Consider the following 17,877-nt stretch of genomic DNA (forward strand, 5'->3'; position numbering starts at 1 on the left):
TTCACAGACCTGTACCCCTGGGGATAAAAATATATGTTTATAAAAAATAAAAAATTAAAAAAAAAAAAAAAAGAAAAGAAAATAGAGCTTTTGTACATTGCCAGAGGCATACAAACATTCCGTCAGTTTGCTGAGAAATCTGAAGTATGTGGGAAAGTCAACAATTGTTTACGCCACGATGTAATCATTGAACACGAGGCCGCGGGGCCCAGGGAAACTGTCTCAGCTGGCCCACACCTCAAGCCCAGCAGGCAGGTGTGGTCCACGGTCCTTGTGAGGAAAACCACCTTGGAGTCATGCCAGCGTGTTCAAGACCCAGGCACGCTGACAATGACGGGGAAACATCAGAACCCGTCTACGTGCCCACTAACCGGAGGACCAAGAAACAGAATGCGTAATAATATGATGAGGCAGCTAGAAGAAGGTATAACAAGCTTTGACGGAGAATCTTGAGCAAAAAATCAAAAAGCAAGATTTAGAATATCGCATATCATTTACAGAAACTCTGCGAAACTGAGCAGGCATCCAGCCACCCTGTATTCGATAGCGGACTTGCATGAGCACAGGAAATGATAAGAAATGGTTTGGGGAAGAGCTATCCCAAATCATGCTCCGGTTATTTCTGGGGAAGCAGGACCGTCCGGTCCCGGCAGGGAAGGCGGCCTCCAGTGCGTGGGCGTCATGTGGACGCAAGAAGAACGGAAGAGCAGGAAGGAGGAGCTGGGCGGTGTGACAAGAGAAGGGCCACCGGGGCAGCACTGAGTTATCATGGGCTGTTATGTCTAGACAGCGCACTCAGGATAATTCTTAAAATTTATTTTGCTTATAATTTCTATATTTGCCAAATTTTCTACAATCAGAGAAAAAAGAAAAAAAAATGCCTCTGTTTAAATGTACAGAATTTAAATACCTCTCTACCTGCAAATACATATAGGAACCTATGTCCCCATTGCTGAGCATAGTCCCTGGCATACAGCAGGTGCTCAATGTATGCGATAGATGGCCAGTTGCGTGGATGAGGGAGGGTGACTCTGGCTTCTAATATGTTTTCTGAATCAGGGTTCCCCTCCCTAAGGCAGTTCAAGGTGAGGTCTTGATAAGTGGTACGGACCCGTGAGGGGGAGTTGTGGACACTTGACTCCCGAGGCTTCCTCCCAGTGACCCCAGGACCTTGGCTGTGGCCAGCCCCCCGGTACTCACATCGATGGGCACACTGTCATACAGGCGCTTGCCGATCACCGTCTTCCCCTGGATGTCGATGTTCTCCCTCTCCTCGATGGGCAGCGTCTGCACCAGCACACAGTCCACGTACAGGGAAACGTTCTGGGCCTGGATGCTCAGGGCAATCTTGTGCCAGTCCCGGTCGAAGAGGTCGCTGACCCGGGGGCCTCGGAAGACCACCCTAACGGCATCTGTCACAGCACCCACCGCGTCATACTCGACGGCCTTGTTCTCGCCGTCCAGCCGGATGGAGACCTGGGGAGCAGAGCGCCACAGACTCCCTGAGCTGCATGAGACCAAGGCAGAAGAGTGCGAGAGGGGAGGGGGTCGTGGAATCACAGGTCCCATCGAGCCGCGACCCTCGCCACTTGTCGGCCTTGGATAAAGCCTTAGTTCCCTCCTCAGCCTTGGTGCTAACAACCCCGAGCCCGCAGGCTGTTCCAAGCACCTGAACCAAATGGGATGGTTGGGCTCAGACACATGCAGGGTCACACACAACCCATGCCTGGGGGACGATGCAGTAGGGGCACGTCTGCGAGTCTGCACGACAAACGGTACAGAAAGGCTTGAGTCTCAAGCCCAGTGAGAAATCCTAACTGGTCTCCGGGTCATTGAAAACCCCAGGCTGCCAAAACGGGCCACGTCTGGCCAGACGCCAGGGACCAGACTGCGACCCCGTCACAGCCCACACTCTCTCCCACCACGAGGATGACCTTGAGGCTTTTTGGTGGCAAGGGTTCATGGGTCTTGTTCCCTGGAGGACCCCCTGCCCTTTGCCAAATGCCTGGGCCATTCTGGAAGAAAGTTTTACTTTTGTTTTTCTTTGAATGAAAGAATGTGTGGACACTTTCCCAACCATGTGCTCGTTTCTCGCCCTTACTCAGTACTCACCAAATACCTTCTGTGCCCTGCGCAGCTCCCCACCCCCAGAGTCTGAACTTCAAGGGCTCTGCCTGGCCTCCTGTGCCCTTCGGTGTCTCATCCGCGTGGCCCCTGGCAAGTCCACGATGGAGACCATAGGCAGGACGACAGGGTCCGAGGGCTGATTCTCTTTGCCCCTCTCTGCTTCCCTGTGGCTCCCGGTGGTTGTGTCCCTCCACACACCCTAGCCCTTTGGGGACTCTCTGTCCTCCATGGCTCCAGACCCATGGTCTCCAGTAACCACTGACCACCCCTGTCCCTGCCACCCAGGCCTCTGGTGGTAGCAGCTTCTTGCCGTCGCTTATCCCAAGATACCTCGATATCCTTTGCTGGGTTCTTTACCCCTGACTCTTAACCGCATCAGCAACCTTAATCCTAGCCACGTTCTTCAAAACCTTAATCCTAGCCAACATTCTTCAAAAACTGGGGCTGTCTGCTGTGTGTCTACACCCAAACTGGCAAGCCACTTTTGAGCTGTGTGTCCTTGGGCAAGTTGTTTAACCTCTCTGGACTCTTTCATTCTTTATAAAAGGGCAGTAATGACAGCACCTGGGCACAGAGTCATTACGGGGATTAAGTCAGTTAGCATGTACGTACAACACCGACGCGGTCTTTATTAGATTCTGGTGCTGCTCCAAGCATCAGCTATAACAAACTAAGCAAATAAATTCAAAGTCCTCCCCGTGGGGCAAGGCTTCTCTGGCACACACACGCCTGGAGCCCAGCTGCTCGCTTGCTCTCACGTCCCCACGCTCCTTTCATGTACTTCTACCTGGCGCCCGGTCCTGGATCATTTCTTCCCTTCACCTGTTTTGCCTGCCCTGCTGCATCCTCGTAAGTGGGGAATTCATCCCGCTCGTTCCCTCTCTTCTGGGGCGAGGACCTCACCCAGCTCATGGTGCCGACCCCCAATAAGGCACTGAATGAATGAATGAGTGAATGGATGAGAGCCCTCGGGTCAAGGAAGGCGCCCACACACCGCCGGGATTCAGTCGCAGGGCTTACGACACTGCCCAGGCGTTCTGATTTCTCTTTCTGCTCCCCCCCCCGACCCCATGACCTCAGTACAGCCGGAGCAGGATTTGTTTTCACGTGCACTGCCTGCTGGGGTATGCCTGGTGTGGGCAAGTACAGAAAGCTGTGAACCCTGGCCAGTAATCTAGTACGCTTCTAACTCACCCTCATACTTCTGTTATTAAACACGGTCTTCTGTTTCTAGAAACCACTTTTCCTGTTTGAGCCCCGTGTTCCTGAACCACTGAGGGAGCTCCGTGAGGACACGGCTTTCCATTCAGACATATACTTCTTCCAGCAGGATGCAAAGCCGGGGACAGCGCCCGGCAGGCCTGCATCCTGTGTGTGCCGGAGCAGGCTGGGGACCACAGGAAGGCGCCTCCTGGCTCAGCTCCATCAGCAAGTCCTGCTGCTTCTAGTTTCAGAGACGTCCAGGATTTCATCATTTCTGCCCAGCTTGCTGTTACTGCCGGTCTGGGTCAGCACCATCTCTTGCTTCGATTGCGACGATAGTCTCTGAACTCGTCCTCCTGTTTCTGGGCCAGCCCGTCTCCCAGAGCCTGGTCTCCAGCAGAAGGCCCCCCACCTCTCGAGCCCCCTCCCCCAGGAGCAGCCCCCACACCCTCTGTTCCAGCCAACCCTGCCTCTTTCCTGACCCTTCATGCTACTGGGGAGAAGGCCAGCTTTCGAGTGTGGCTGTAAATACTATCATGATGACTGTGAAGATCAAGGTCAGTAGGTCTGACGGCCCGCATGGGGCTGCTGAGAGCCCACGTCCCTTCCGCAGGCCTTTCTCCGTTTTTCCCTGTGTCTGGCCTGTGTCTCCCCCGGGGCATGGAAGTGGCCACCATCAAAGGCCAAGGAAGAGCGTTCCACCAATGGCCAGGAGCCTCTTTGAACATGAGCCTCAGGCCACCCCCACCCCGGAGAGGGGGCGCGCCTCTGCCTGGTTCTGTCGCGTCCGGGCCCACGGCCCGTTCCCAGGAGGAGGGGAAGACGCAGACCCGGCAGACGGCAGATCCTACAGCTCTGCAAATGCCATGAGGGGAGAGAACCCAGACGAGGGGGTGAGGGCTCACCCACAAGAATGCGTGGCAGGCGCCCAGTCCCATCGCCCAGCCCCCGAGAAACTAGAGAAGCCAGACCCGCGTGCCTGCGGAAGGAGGTGGACGGCTTGCGTTCCCTCCAGGAAAACAGCCCTTGAGAGGAGCCTTGTCCGTCCCACACAGCCACCCACACTCAGGAAATCAGGGCACTCGGTAGCCAGACCGCGTCTCAGTCGGACCAGGGGCGCTATGGAAAAATCATTCAACGGGACTAACGGTGGGGGATGGGAGGCAGCTGAGCACGGTGGTCAATGCACAGATTCGGAGTCGGACCCCCGTGTTCAAATCCCTCTTTTCCTTCTCATTTGTGAGCGTGCGGGCAGAGGCCTCACATCATGTACTCAGCCTCCACCAATCCCCCCGCCTTGCAAGAAGCCAACAGGTTAGGAAGGGGACCGATGCGCTCGGATGTGTGAGGTCCTCAGGACCACTCCTCACCCCTCCGGAGGAGAGCAGGGCTGTGGGGACGAGCCAGTGCAGCACCCAAGTCCAGCTCTCACGGGGGCGCACGGCTCACTGCACAGAGGGCGCCGTCCCCTGGCCACTGCCCATGTGTGTGGTTGCTGCGGCCCGATCGCTCGAACACGTTCTCATTTTGGCCTCCAGCGAACGGAGTCCGTATCCCTCAGCTGAAGGTGAGCCACGTCTTCCAAAGGTGAGATGGGTGATGACAAAGACAGGAGGGGTCCCCAAACCCTGAGAACCAGGGGCTGGGGATTGGCAGGACGCAGAAAGCAGGGTCGCCTGCGACTCAGACCAACATGTGTGGCTGCTGGCTCTGATCCGAGACCCGCTTTACCCCCTGGGCTGCGGGCCGCTGAGGGGCTGCTCTCCCCTTGTAGGGACACACCTGAGGGGCCGCAGACAGGTCAGAGCTTCCCAGACTATGAACAAAGGACATCATGTGTAACACAACCGTGTCACGTAGGAGGCATTTTCCAGATGCACTCAAGACACGGTTCACTCCACTGTCCCCGGCCATCCACGGCAGCCCTTCTGTTTCCATGGGACAGCCGGGACCGTCAGGACCCAGGAGGCTAAGCCCGCAGTTCTTGGGGATGCACCAAGAAAGGGGCAGGCGCACAATGGAGCCCTGGTCTGGCCGACCCTGAGCAAGTTTCTTCTGCCCCTCAAGATGCCACCAGAGTAGAGGCCACTGGACAATGGAGCTGGCCGCCCCTCTTGGAAAGGCCAAGCATCCCTGGGGTAGAAGGAAGTTGGTCCCTGACCCAGCAGAACACCAGGCACCAGACTGTCCTCGGGGGAAGAAGCCACATTGCCCGCAGCGTCCCTGGGGCTTCACCCCCAGACTGCTGATCTCCTGGCCCCAGACAGAGGGCCCTGGAGAAAACAGGACAGGTGCCGCCGGCCTCACAAGAAGGGCACAGGAAGCTTCTGGCCTCCAAGACCCAGCGCTGCCCCTACCTGCGGGATCCCGTACTGGTCGATGACCTGCCAGATATACCAGTCTTCTTTCCGAGACGTTTTCCGGAAGCGGAAGGTGGTGACGAAGGCATACTCATCAGGCAAACCCTGCGGGAACACATCCCTGGAGGGGGACAGAGACGGAGGACACGGGACTGAGCAAGGAGAATGGGGACTGCAAGGAAAGCCCAGTGCGCCGTGGGTCACTAAGTCCTGCCAGTTTTACCTCCTGAGCGTCTCTCAAATCCACCTTCTCTCCTGCCTTTACTGCCTCCTCCTTCGATCAGGGCCTCAACAGGACCATCTGCAGACCCTCCTGTGGCCGCTTCATTGTCCCCCTGCCTCGGGCTTCAAGTCCACTCCCCCGGGGCACATATGTCCCTCTGACAAAATTGATGGCAGATGTCGAGTCGCCGCCCTTCGCCCCCCTTCCCAGGCCAAATGCAGCTGAGGGCACCTGTCCTCACCTCTCCCTGCTGGCTCCTTCTCCGGGGGCCCAACGGCTCCGTCTCATCCTGCTTGATCCCCTGCCCTGCCCTGCCCTGCCCTCCGGGACACCCTCCTGTCTTCACAGAGCAGAGCCTTGCCCTCCTCCCAGTGTAGGGGGCCAGTCCCTCATGCAGGGGAGTTCAGCCCCCTGCAGCTCTGCCCAGACCGTCCTGTGCCTGCCTTTCCCCTCCATGCTCAGAATGAACGCTGTTCCTCCCAGGAGTCACAGAAAAGGTGTTCTGATTCTCATGGTGTAGCCGAGGGCAGCCAGGCTCTGTGGGTTAACAGGACACAAGCTGGTTGCTAAGGGTCTGGACAGAGACCCGCACAGAGAGGAGGCCCTGTCCCCAGAGCTCTTTACCACCGGCTGGCCGCACCCTCACCCCAAGGCACCTGGCCACAGTGGGACCACATCCTGCTCTGGGGGCAGGGACCTGCCTGAAGAAGACACGGTACAGACCTCTGCATTGGAGGGGGTGGAAGCTGTCTGGCCAGAAAGCTGGGAAGGGAAGTGAGGGGGCGTCTGGGCTCCTGGTTCCGGACCCGCACACCCTCTGGGACCCTTGGTTTGGCTGTCGAGCCTGTGAGCTAAGCCTGGCCCTCCTTTTATGATTCTCGGTTCACAGGTCCAAGCTGGGAGCGGACCGCGTTGTTCCAAGTCCTTCTCGAAGCTGGGATATCAGCCAGCTCACGTGCAGGTGCCAGGAGCAGCGCCCATCCCTCAGCACTGTCCCTGCCCGCAGGACTAAGGGGACACCCTCAGTCACCGCCCCCACGGGACGGACGCGGCCTTCCCCGCCTGTCCGCACAGACACACACTTTGCAGCCACGGTAGATGTGGCATTTCCTTTCCTTTTTCTTCTTTCATCAGAGAGTCAAACCAGAGACTGTTTTTGTTCAAAAGCACTTTTTTCATATACCTCTGAAATAACATCTATACGTGTGCATGTCCGACATGTATACACCCAGATAAACCCAGCTGGATTCACATAATGTAGTTAGGTCTCTGCAGCATCGATCTACACACCTGCATCTCTAGTTCTCTCTATATATTTCAATAAAGGGACAGAGACTAAGACTTCTCCTGAGGGTGTATCTACAAGCACAAGCATACGCATACATAGCTTAAGAAAAAGCTTATTATCATCGGCGGGGAGGGGGATCATCATTATCAGAGAACATCTAAAGGAAACCAAAGTGGCCCAATCGAATCCTTTCCAGAAATAAAGCAGCAGGTAACAAGACCACAGTGGGAAGCACCAAGGGTGTGGGGCCAGAGGACCTGGGTTTGGGGCCAACCTCTGCCTCCTACGAGGGCGTGTGTGGGCGGACACATGATAGTCCCATTCCGAGTCTCACGCGTCACACCAGATAAATGATGACCTTGTTCACCTCGCTTCACTGTAGTGAGAAATAAATTAGGCCAGGCATGTAAAATGCCCAGTAGACAGACGACACACACGTGAGAAAAAAAAGTCAATGCTGAAAGTGACCCCCTTCCCGTTAGGAACCAAGCTAACCTGTGCATCAAAACTCCACGCGTCTGCACGTCTGCACCTGCACTTTAAAGCATGAGAAACTATGAGGAGACCATTCTTTCTTGAAACCTCTGGGATTGATTTTGCTCCCAGTGTTTTGCCATTAAAACCAATTTGGGGGCGCCTGGGTGGCTCAGTGGGTTGAGCCGCTGCCTTCGGCTCAGGTCATGATCTCAGGGTCCTGGGATCGAGTCCCGCATCAGGCTCTCTGCTCAGCAGGGAGCCTGCTTCCTCCTCTCTCTCTCTCTGCCTGCCTCTCTGCCTACTTGTGATCTCTGTCTGTCAAATAAATAAATAAAATCTTTGAGAAAAAAAAATTTGGAACCATATAAAAATCCCTTCTCAGAAGGACTCCGCGTGCCCCGAGCCCAGGTCCACGGCTCCAGAAGCCCCGCTGGGAGCAGCCTCCGCAGCCGTCTGGGCCCACCCTGGGTCTCCGTCGGACCTTCCCACCACATCTGTGCCAGCCGTGCTTCCTTCCTTCTCTCGATCTTGCTGGACTGCCTTTTCTCTTCAAGATGAAGCTCCCTGTTGTCGTGTCTGTGCTATGTGGATGGGGAGTAGGATGCAGTTAGCCAAAGAAGAAAAGGGCACAAAGTGGGAACTGGAAGCTAGACTCTGCTCTCCCTTGTGTACCCCCGAAATGAGCATGGGGCCCGATGATGGAGAACAGCGCCCTCCCTGTGTCTGTAGAGTAGAGAGAGCCACACTGGAAAGATGTCTGCAAAGTCGGCTCGCGTAAGGGTCAGCGGACGGGGATTCTGGTCTCTGCAGGAGAGAAAGCCAGGCTCTGAGCAAAGGTGACTTCTCCAAACTCCTCTTCTTTGTAGTCACTCTCAAGGGATGTAGGTGCTGAGAGCCGGGGAGGATGTTCGGGTCCGACATAGGCCCAGGGTGTGTTTAGTTCTCAGAAAATGCTTGTTGAGTTAGAAAACGTACAACCCATGCCCCGGTGCTCCCAGCCGATCTTTGCCGGGTTCATACCTGACGGAGCATCTTCACAGACTAGGAGCTGACTGATGCACTCATCCATCCATTCCACAGACACTGAATAACCCCTCCTCTGGGCAGAGCTCATTTTGATGCAGAGACCAGACTGAGGCCCTCCTAAAGCTGCTTGCTAAGCAGAGAAGACAGCCTAGAGGACTACACAACTGACTAATGAGCAACTTCACCACTTTGTTTTATGCAGGAATATAGGTTATAAGGAGACAAGATAGGGGGAGGCCCAAGTTAGTTTTGGAGGTCAGAAGAGGCATCCTTGAAAACATAATGGTTGAGCTGTTCTTTGAAGGACAAGCCGGTGTCTTGGGTAGAGGGAACAACATGAACAAAGGCCCTGTGGTAGGAAGCACATGCCCAGAAGCTCCCGGAACAGAGACAGAAGAGCCAAACAAGGAGCCAGGGGACGAACTTGAAGCCGTTAGTACAAGAGCACTTGGAAACGATTCAGGAAATTTAAGGTGGAGAAGGAGTCATGAAGAACCAGCACTTCTGTGCCCGGGGTAAGCAGAATGGAACACTGATTTGGGTACCATCACCAGCCTTGACTGGAGACCAAGCAGGTGTCAGACCCTGGACCAATCTCTATTTTAATCCTCTCAACAACAGTACAAGGCAGAAACATTCGTCTTTGGTGGAAAATAAGGTACAACTGAGGCACAGAGACATCCAGTAAGTTGTGCAAGGCCAGGCACCCAATCAACACCTACGCAGCGGCGCCCCTGGCCAAACCGACTCAGGGAGTTTTGGGGAGCTATGTCTGTGTGTAATACAGGGGTTCGGCCAGAGTAGGCGCTGTGTATCTACAACCGTAACTGTGAGCTCTTAAATGAAGGGATAGAAAGCCACACGCATGCGTGAATGATTAGTGCCAGAACCCTACAGAGAGGGGAGTGCCCAAGGGCCAGAGAACCAATATAGACAAGGTGGCAGGTCTGCTGAGACAAGGGGTTGGTTCCCAGGGCTGCTGGGAACTGCGTCTCAGGGTGACTTCACCTGGCACTGAGCAGGTTAGAGCCCCACTCAGGGCTCTGTGTGCAACCGTGGCGGCCTGGCCTCCCTCCCGCCCTTTGCCAGGCGTCCATGGCAGGTCTGGGAGGAGGAGGGAGCACTCACTCTGTCCTCTGCACCACAGGGAAGGATCCCATCCGGACATAGGAGCTCTGCATTCCATTCTCTCTGCTCCCCAGGATCTCCTTCACACTGAACAAATCCATCAGGTCGAAACCTGTCAAACAGAAGAGCTGGGGTCAGTGGCAGGAGCACGGGGGACACAGGGAGCACGCCTCTGCAGAGGCCGGGACAGTGGGTGTGGAGGTAAGTGGAGGAACTGCCGGAGGCGATCTGGGCAGGAAACATTAACAACAAAGTAAGCACAGGCACAGCCTCCATTTCCATTTCCATTTCTAGGCAAAGTGCAGGGGAAATGCGGACCTGGGGTTTCCAAAGAAAGGGAAGGCTGTCCTGGCCACGTGGCTGTTCTCGAAGCCCCCATGGGAACACTTGACTGGCTCTGCCACAGTCCTGCAATTCATGTAAATTTTGCTTGGATTACAGCTTGGCAGCTTTTAAGTTTCATTTTTTCAAAGAAAGAAAAAACCCGAATGATGTCGCATTCATTGGCCGGTCCTCGGCTCTGGTGTGTTTGGGCTCCAGGAGGAGGACTTTGTGGGTACTGGTAACGTCTGTGATGGGAAAGTCAGGACCTTTGTGCTCGGGGTACTGGTCGGGCAAGGAGGGGTCAGCTCAGGCTCGTGCGTGTGTGACACTGGGCCGGCTCCGTCACCCACGGGAGCCTGGGCACTGACCACTTGACCGTAAGGGGAGGGCCGTGATCCGGCTGGTCCTTTGTCACTCCCGCCCCCAACCCCAGCCAGCACATCCTGACCCACAGCCCAGCAAAACCGTCTGGACTTGAGTCCCGCAGGCCAAGACCCTCAGTTCTCAGAGGAACCCAAGCACAGCGCTCAACCCGGGGCTGAGAGTTTGACGCACTGGCCTACACCGTGTCCCTCGGGCGAGGAGAGAGCTCATGCAGGTCAGAGGGACGGCACCCAAGGACAAGCACGGGAGCTCACTCCGCTCTGCATCTCTGGGGTTGACACAATGCCTGACCCATGAGACTTCAGGAAGATTCTTGGGATCTCTAACCTTTGAAGTCACTGCCATCCGGACAGGAGCTTAGCCTGCAGGGCTCGTGTTGCCATGATGAAGACGTCCCCCCTAAATTTTGCTTTAAAAGATCATTTGTTCATTCAACACATTTTTGAGCACCTCTCTGCTGCCCCCAGCCCAGTATAAGAAACAGCGGGACAGAAAAGGGTTAGCACGGACCGAGAGTTTCAGTGGTAGGACTGGACGGGTCTAGGCTACGGTCCTGACCACAAGCTCCTTGCTGTGTGACCTTAGGCAGGTTGCCTAACGTCTCTGAGCACCAGTCTCTTCATCTGTGTAAAGGGGGCTGTTTGAGTAGATATCACTGTAGGATTGTGGTAAAGCTCCAGTGATAGGATCCAGAGCTCTTCCTATAACTTCTGAAATACAGGAACCCACAGAATAGTTTTCATTTCAGTTATTTTTCCATTAGAATGATTACAGCCTCTTCTACCACTAAGTTCTGTCCAGATGCCCTTTATTCATTCAATGCGTGGTTTTAAGAGACTGTTCTGAGCCAGCCATGTGGGAGCACAGCACTTACAGCAAGAGGAGAGACAAAGTCCTGGTTCTGGGGAACTGGTGATCCCAAAGGGGACCAAAAGTAGGCAAACATACAGCCGCAAGATAAGGTGACAACTGTAGGCAGCGAGGCACAGTGCGGCAGGCCCAGGACTGCAAAGGAACAGAAGCCACGCCGAGAGCTTGCGATGGTCCAGGAGGGTCGCACGCACGGCGAGGGTGTGCCAAGCTGCCGCCCTGGTGACTTTCTGAAGCTCCCCGCCACTCACCGTGCTGAGATCATGTCATTCTGGAAAATGACTAAGACTTATCCTTATGTCATTTTAAATAGCAGTTCACACCCTGGCTCATTAATGAAATTCATGATATAATGTTGAATGATATTTAGTCCTTAAGTAGAAAACATGAATCTGGAAGCTCCCACGTGGAGGAAAACCGCCACCTTCAACCCGTGCTTTTTCACATGCAGTGGAGCCAACGATCCAGCTGCTCCTTTGCCCAAGGACAGGGACCCCACACCCCCACCTGAACTCAGCCATGCGGCATGGGCCATGGAGGGCCCAGCAGGCCTCAGCGGGGCACAGGCAGAGCAGGGCCACGTCCCTTGGCTGACATGCTCAGGGAGCGGAGCACACCAGCCCACTCACTGTCCTCAGACCGGGCCCGGACCCTTGCACAGACTCACACGGCTGGACTTCTAGCCAACTCCAGGCTGGCTCGTGACTTTACCCTAGAAAGACTGTGTAAGAGACAGAGCGCCCAGCACCAAGAAGGCCAAATGCTCCCAGCCAAGTCCCACGTAAGTCTGAGACTAGGGCCCCCAAGGATGGTACCATGGCTCTTACAAAAGGGACCTCAAGACCTCCCTCGCCCTCCCACCATCTGAGGACATGGACTTCCCAGCCCCCAGAACTGTAAGGGATGATTCTGGTTGCTTATGAGCTTCTCAGTCCACACTGGCCAAAGGGATGAAGACCCAGAGTGACTTGGAAGCAGCTGCCTGATTTCTGGAGTCTGTTTCCTTAACTGGAATGGTGGAGGGAATCATTCCCCCGCAGTGCTGTCGGGACAGGTCAGTGAGGTAAGCCGACAGAGCACGTGCGGGGACACAGGCCCCGGGCAGCTGCACCGTCCCCACTGCCACCCCTTGTTGGGGACCCGCAGCCTCTATGAAAGCCCACCATGGGAGGCCCATACCTTGGCCATAGCCCCGCCACTCCCCCAAGAGCCCCACCACTGCACCTGGTAATAGAGGCCCAGGCATGTGGCGAGAAGCAGCCACCTCCCCGTGCAGGGAGGGGTCCTGGGGAGCCCCCATCCCCCCGCTGTGGCAGGTCGGTGGCACCAGACACACGGAGACACCTGCTGTGGAACAAGGAGAGAAGCCCTCTCTTTTCAGCGTCCCCTCTGCACTTCCGTTGGTCCGGCCACAGCTCCCTTGAGCAGGGCCTGGGTCTGTGGTCTGAGCATTGCCGGGGACAGAAAGCGTCAGGCGCCCCTGCAGCTCAGAGAGCCCGGCAGGCCCTGCTCGGGGCAGCTGGCAGAACCGACCAGGCCTCACGTGACAGGGCTGCCACTCGCACTGGGGCCCTGTCCCTGGACATGACCTAGTAGCGCTGGGAAGATCCCGGCAGTGGGGTGGGGGGCGGTGGGGAGTGGGGGCTGAGAAGGCTCTGGAGAGTCCATGGAACAGACACCAAATGGTAAAGTGTGTCCAGCCTGTTTGGGCTCAGATTCAGTACCAGGCAGAGTAGGGTTTGGAGACTGGCCCAGATCCAAATGCTGATCCAGGACTGGCCCCGCACACAGCTGGCGACCTTGAGTCTCCTCCACCAAAGGCGGGGCTGAGGGCCCAACTCGCAGGCTGCCTCCTTGAGGACTGGGCCCATCCGAGCACGCAGGGCTGCAGGGAGCGGGGGTCTGTGCCGGCATCTCCAGCAGCTGGGCACTGGGGGTCCCTGCGGGCTCTCCCATTTGTGACACCCTCTGACCGTCCTGCCTGCCTGGGACGGTTCCTTTTAGGGAGGGGGGAGGCTGGAGAGGGGCAGGTTGTTGTGCAAGAGAAGCTGCCCCCAGGTAAGTTAAGGGAGGGAGGACCATCTCCATCAGCACCCGTGGCCCCATCCGGGTCCTTAGATTGGGGGTCCACGACACAGGTGCACCGAGCACGCTCCTCATGGCTCCCGGCTCCTTTGTACTGGGCGGGGGAGGGGGGGTAGCCACCACATGGGACAGGCCTGTCCACGGCCTCGCACGGAAGTTCCCACAGAGCAGCAGCTCTCACCCAGAAAGCAAGTTGGTTCACAATCCAGTGGCCACGTGCCCGATGACACGTGACAAGGGAGCCGTGACAAGGGAGCTGTGCAAACAGCAAAAGGGGCCACTCCTCTACTTCCCGGCTCTGTCCCCTGTCACCAGACACTGCTACCCTGAGCTCGGTTTTCCTGACGCAGTTGTACATGGGAGAGCCCCTTTCTTCAGTTTTAAAAGAGCAAACACGGGCTCTACTTCCTGGTTCTACTTTTACGGGTTTCAAGGAATGAAAACAATGACAAAAAACAAAGACTCAAAAACCAGACGAAACTTCGAACAACAAGCAACTAACTAGGTGGCAGCAAAGGGCACAGAGAGAAAAGATGCAGTGCTCGCAGTGCGTGAAAGTCTGGGAAGGGCGACGGACCGTGTTCCCGAGGTTCCCGAGGTAAAGGGGCTCCATGCGAGGCACCGTGGGATCGAGAAGCAATTGTTCGAGGCGGGAACTGCGAGGCCGCAGCTCCCCAGAATCACGGAGTCAGCCGGAACAGGCGGCTTCAGGGACACTGTTGACCATGACCCTGAGTCCAGTGGGTGCCCCTGCCCCGTGCCCGTGCCCTTGGGGCGCTCTGCCCCGCCTTTGAGGGCGCCTGGACAGAGCTGTGCTGGGCCTTCCAGACTCGATGCTTCTCCCCGGTCCTTAGGGCCTCTGGCCAAGGCACACACAGCTTAGCTGGGGACTGTTTGCCTCATTGCACGGCGGGCAGTTTGATCTAACTCATGGTCCCAACCCCAAAGAAGCCAGCGGCTTTCGGCTGCTCTTGTTTGTGGCACAGTGTGTAGGAAGAGGGAAGGAGAGAAGGCAGGACGCCCTGTTGGCTTCTCGGAGCCCAACAACAGACAGAAAGAATCCCAGCCCCCAGAAGTTTAATGTCTGGGGAAGGCAGACATGTCCAGCTGAGGAACTATCGGGGAGGCCTCCTGGAGGAGGCAAGCCCTGGTCCGGAGTTGAAGAACAAATAAAAGGTGGGCAGACAGAGGGGGAAGAAAGGGCATCCAAGGTAGCTGGATGTGCACAGGTCACGAGGCTCGGGCCAGCTAGGTTCCTTCTGAGAATCGTGGCTACTCTGGGATGTCAGAAGCCACGTTCCGGGGCACACTGGCTGGAAGCGGGATGGGCAGGGGCACACGTGGCTGGGTTCTGCTGGCCACACAGCGAAGTCTGAGTGCCCTTCTGCAGGCAGTAGAACCACAGAAGGGCTTCGGAGCAAGAGAGACACAATCGTGTTTCTATTTTGAAGGTCATTCTGGCAGCAGGGAGGCAGGACACAGAGGACAGGGAGGCTGGGCCTTGCGGAGACAGGATGGGGCGGGGAGAGGGGAGGGGGCCCTCGGGCCACAGTCCACTTGAGAGGTGCCACAGGCACGTCCCAGCGAGTATCTGGACGCCGGAGCCCAGGTAGGAGGAGAGAGAAGTCTAGAATGTCTGCGGCCACGTATCGGAGCAGCCCTGAGTCTCACCTGTTCCTAAGCGCCAGGGTGCTCACCTCCTGGGAGACTGTACAACACCTGCTGCCACTGAAAGTCCTGGGACACTGAGTCACAAGCACGAGAGGGATGCCCAGAAACAGGGCTCAGGATGCACAGTTACACAGGCGGAGAACCCAAGCATCAAGCGGCATCGGGAGGCCAGGAGCAGCAGCACCGGGCTAAGACCTGTGCCTCCAAACCACGTGCTCTTTTCCCTTCCTGGCGGTTCTGGCCAGAGAAGCCCTAAAATCTCCGGAAGTCATTGGGAAGAAGGCCTGGGGGTGAGGCTTTCAGGAACCCCATTTTTCTGAGTATGAAAGCCGTTCTGATTACCCAGCTGGAATCCTTCCTTCCCTCCCCCTGATGGTTTGCCCATGAGTCCCGACCGTGCCAGAAACTCAGGCAAGTTATTGTACAATGTGCCTGGCCTCTGTTTCCCGAAGTATAAAATACAAACTGGTGCCTGTCCCCTCCCTCATACGGGTTGAATGAGAGCCCACGGGCCCTGTGCTTGGCACAGCGCAGATGCTCAGGGCCGGTTCTTACCACTGTGGGTGTTAACGTGTCATCTCTGTCGCCGTCTGTGGACAACCCCCCTGACAATGAGTTATTGAGGGGGACGCGGCTCTGAGGGATTCGCTGCTCACAGAGTCAGCTCTGGACCATGCGGCAGGTAGGAATGGGCTCTGAGGAGAGACTTTGGTGGAAGCTGTGCTTGGCCGGGGATTGCGGAGGGAGACGGTGGGAACATTGATGTCAAACTGCCCAGAAGCTTCGCCTGGGCAGGGCAACTGAGCTACGAAGATGGGCCCTGCGAGGTAAGTGCGTCAAGAAAGCAAGAGGATGAGGGTCGTCTTTTTCTCTCCCACTGACGGAGAACCCCTGGGAGGGAGAGGGCCTGGCCGAGCACGAGCCACACACCAGGCGCCCCGCCAGGAGGGAAGAGGCGACTAACGCCACCTTCCCTTGGGTCCCTCCGGAAGTGCTGAACTGGGAGGCGCTTGATGGGGGACTGAGGGTGGGGGACAGGCAGGAAGGGCAGCTGGGAAGCATGTGGCGCTCAGCCGGCCGCCCCAGCAGGTGACTGCAGCTGGATCTCGCTGGGAAACACCAGGAAATGGCTCAAACGTGGACCTCAGAATAGTTGCCCCGGAAGGACAGAAGAACTGGGGTGTTTCTTCACCCAAGAAACTGCCTGAGAGCAGAGTCAGTCCTGGGGACACATTTCACCTGCTGTGCGAGCAGGCAGGGCAGCCTTCTACCGTTCTAGAAACATCCCTCAAGCACAGAGCTGCAGATGCTGGCATGTTCTTGTGGGCAGGGGCGCCCTAACCTGACGGCTGACTGGGACGGCATCCCCCCGACAGCGTCTGCAAAGTGCCTGCTCCTGACCCCCTCCCCTGGCTCCACGCGGAGGATGCAGACCCCTGCCCCCGGGGCTGCCCATGGAGGGGGTCCCCGACCCCTCAGGCAGCAGGCAGGAGCGGGGCTCCTGCGGAGGGAGAGAAAACTCCCTCGAGAGTTGCAGGGGCAGGACGGGGCCACGGGGAGGAGCCAACCCGACTCCCACACTTGTGGCTCCCAGGAGGGTGGGAAGCCCCCCTCGGCCGCTGCCACGTACCCTGTCTACCCTGTCGTGCGGGGGCAGCCTGGGAAGCGGCTCTGGGGTTTATTTCCACCGCTGGGTCTGCAGCCGTGCGTCTCTGCTCTCTCCCCGCCATCACTCAGGTCTCTGTTTGTGACTCCGATTCACACTCTCACCCTGAACGCACTGATTTCTCCTCTCGTCTGCTCACTCCGCCGATCTCCCTTACTCATCCTGCGACTCGTTTCTTCTGACGTGTTATTTAGAGGCTCCCACAGGGTCACCATCGGCTCCCAGATGGAGATGCGGCTGCTGCTCATGGTTCGGGGGCTGCGGGTGGGGCTCTGCCCGCGGGGCTCGGCCGTCCCATGAGATCCCGGGGAGCAGATCAGCGAGGCCGGCCCTGAGTCAGGGAGGGCGCACGCCTGGCAAACGGCACAGCGGGGCAAGCTGGCGGCTGCCCTTGCTTTCTCACCTGTGATTTCCTTGCTTTCACCGTTGGTGTGCTTAAAGCGGTCTCCTTCCACGTGGACGCTGGGGCACAGCACATCTGAGGCAAGAGAAAACAGCAAGATGGATGAGCAAATGTGACCCACAGTCCCTCCGTGGGATGTGACAGCTCCAGGGCCTCCAGCTCCCAGCACATGGCACCCAGGACCTCCAGTCCCCAACATGCAGCACCCAGGTCCCCCAATGCCCACCGCATGCAGCACCCAGAGCCCCCAGTTCCCGGCACGCAACACCCAGAGCCCCCAGCTCCCAGCACACAGCATCCAGAACCCCTAGCCCCCAGCATATGGCAACCAGGGTCTCCAGTCCCTGGCACACAGCACTCAGAGCCCCCCAGGACCTTGTACAGCACCCAGGGCCCCCAGCTCCCGGCACGCAGGAGGCGGTGCACACTACGGACTGGTTCATTTACACAGGTACTTGTCAAGTACCTACTCTGCAAATACTGTGCTCTGTCCTGGTGGGGCACAAACAAAGCGGCGTCCCTCCCCACGACGATCGCAGTGTCACCCTTTAGAGGGAGCCAGACACTTAAACGGACAGGTCAGGGGACTCGGGACATGGGTCTGACACCTCGCGGAGCTTGGGGAAGGTCAGGGAAGCTTTC

General features: G+C 57.0%; 1 protein-coding gene across 1 annotated transcript in view; it reads right to left on the reverse strand.

Moving 5' to 3' along the window:
• COL22A1 (collagen type XXII alpha 1 chain) overlaps nucleotides 1–17,877 on the reverse strand; it is a 236,498-nt gene that overhangs the window by 173,524 nt on the left and 45,097 nt on the right. Inside the window, exons 4-7 of the mRNA XM_059395531.1 lie at nucleotides 17,236–17,310; nucleotides 9,833–9,944; nucleotides 5,688–5,811; nucleotides 1,171–1,476 (exon numbers count right to left, since the gene is read on the reverse strand). Coding sequence (XP_059251514.1) covers nucleotides 1,171–1,476; nucleotides 5,688–5,811; nucleotides 9,833–9,944; nucleotides 17,236–17,310 — 617 coding nt within the window. The remainder of the gene's footprint in view (nucleotides 1–1,170; nucleotides 1,477–5,687; nucleotides 5,812–9,832; nucleotides 9,945–17,235; nucleotides 17,311–17,877) is intronic.

Source organism: Mustela nigripes, chromosome 3 (assembly GCF_022355385.1).
Source record: "Mustela nigripes isolate SB6536 chromosome 3, MUSNIG.SB6536, whole genome shotgun sequence".
Taxonomy (NCBI): Eukaryota; Metazoa; Chordata; class Mammalia; order Carnivora; family Mustelidae; genus Mustela; species Mustela nigripes.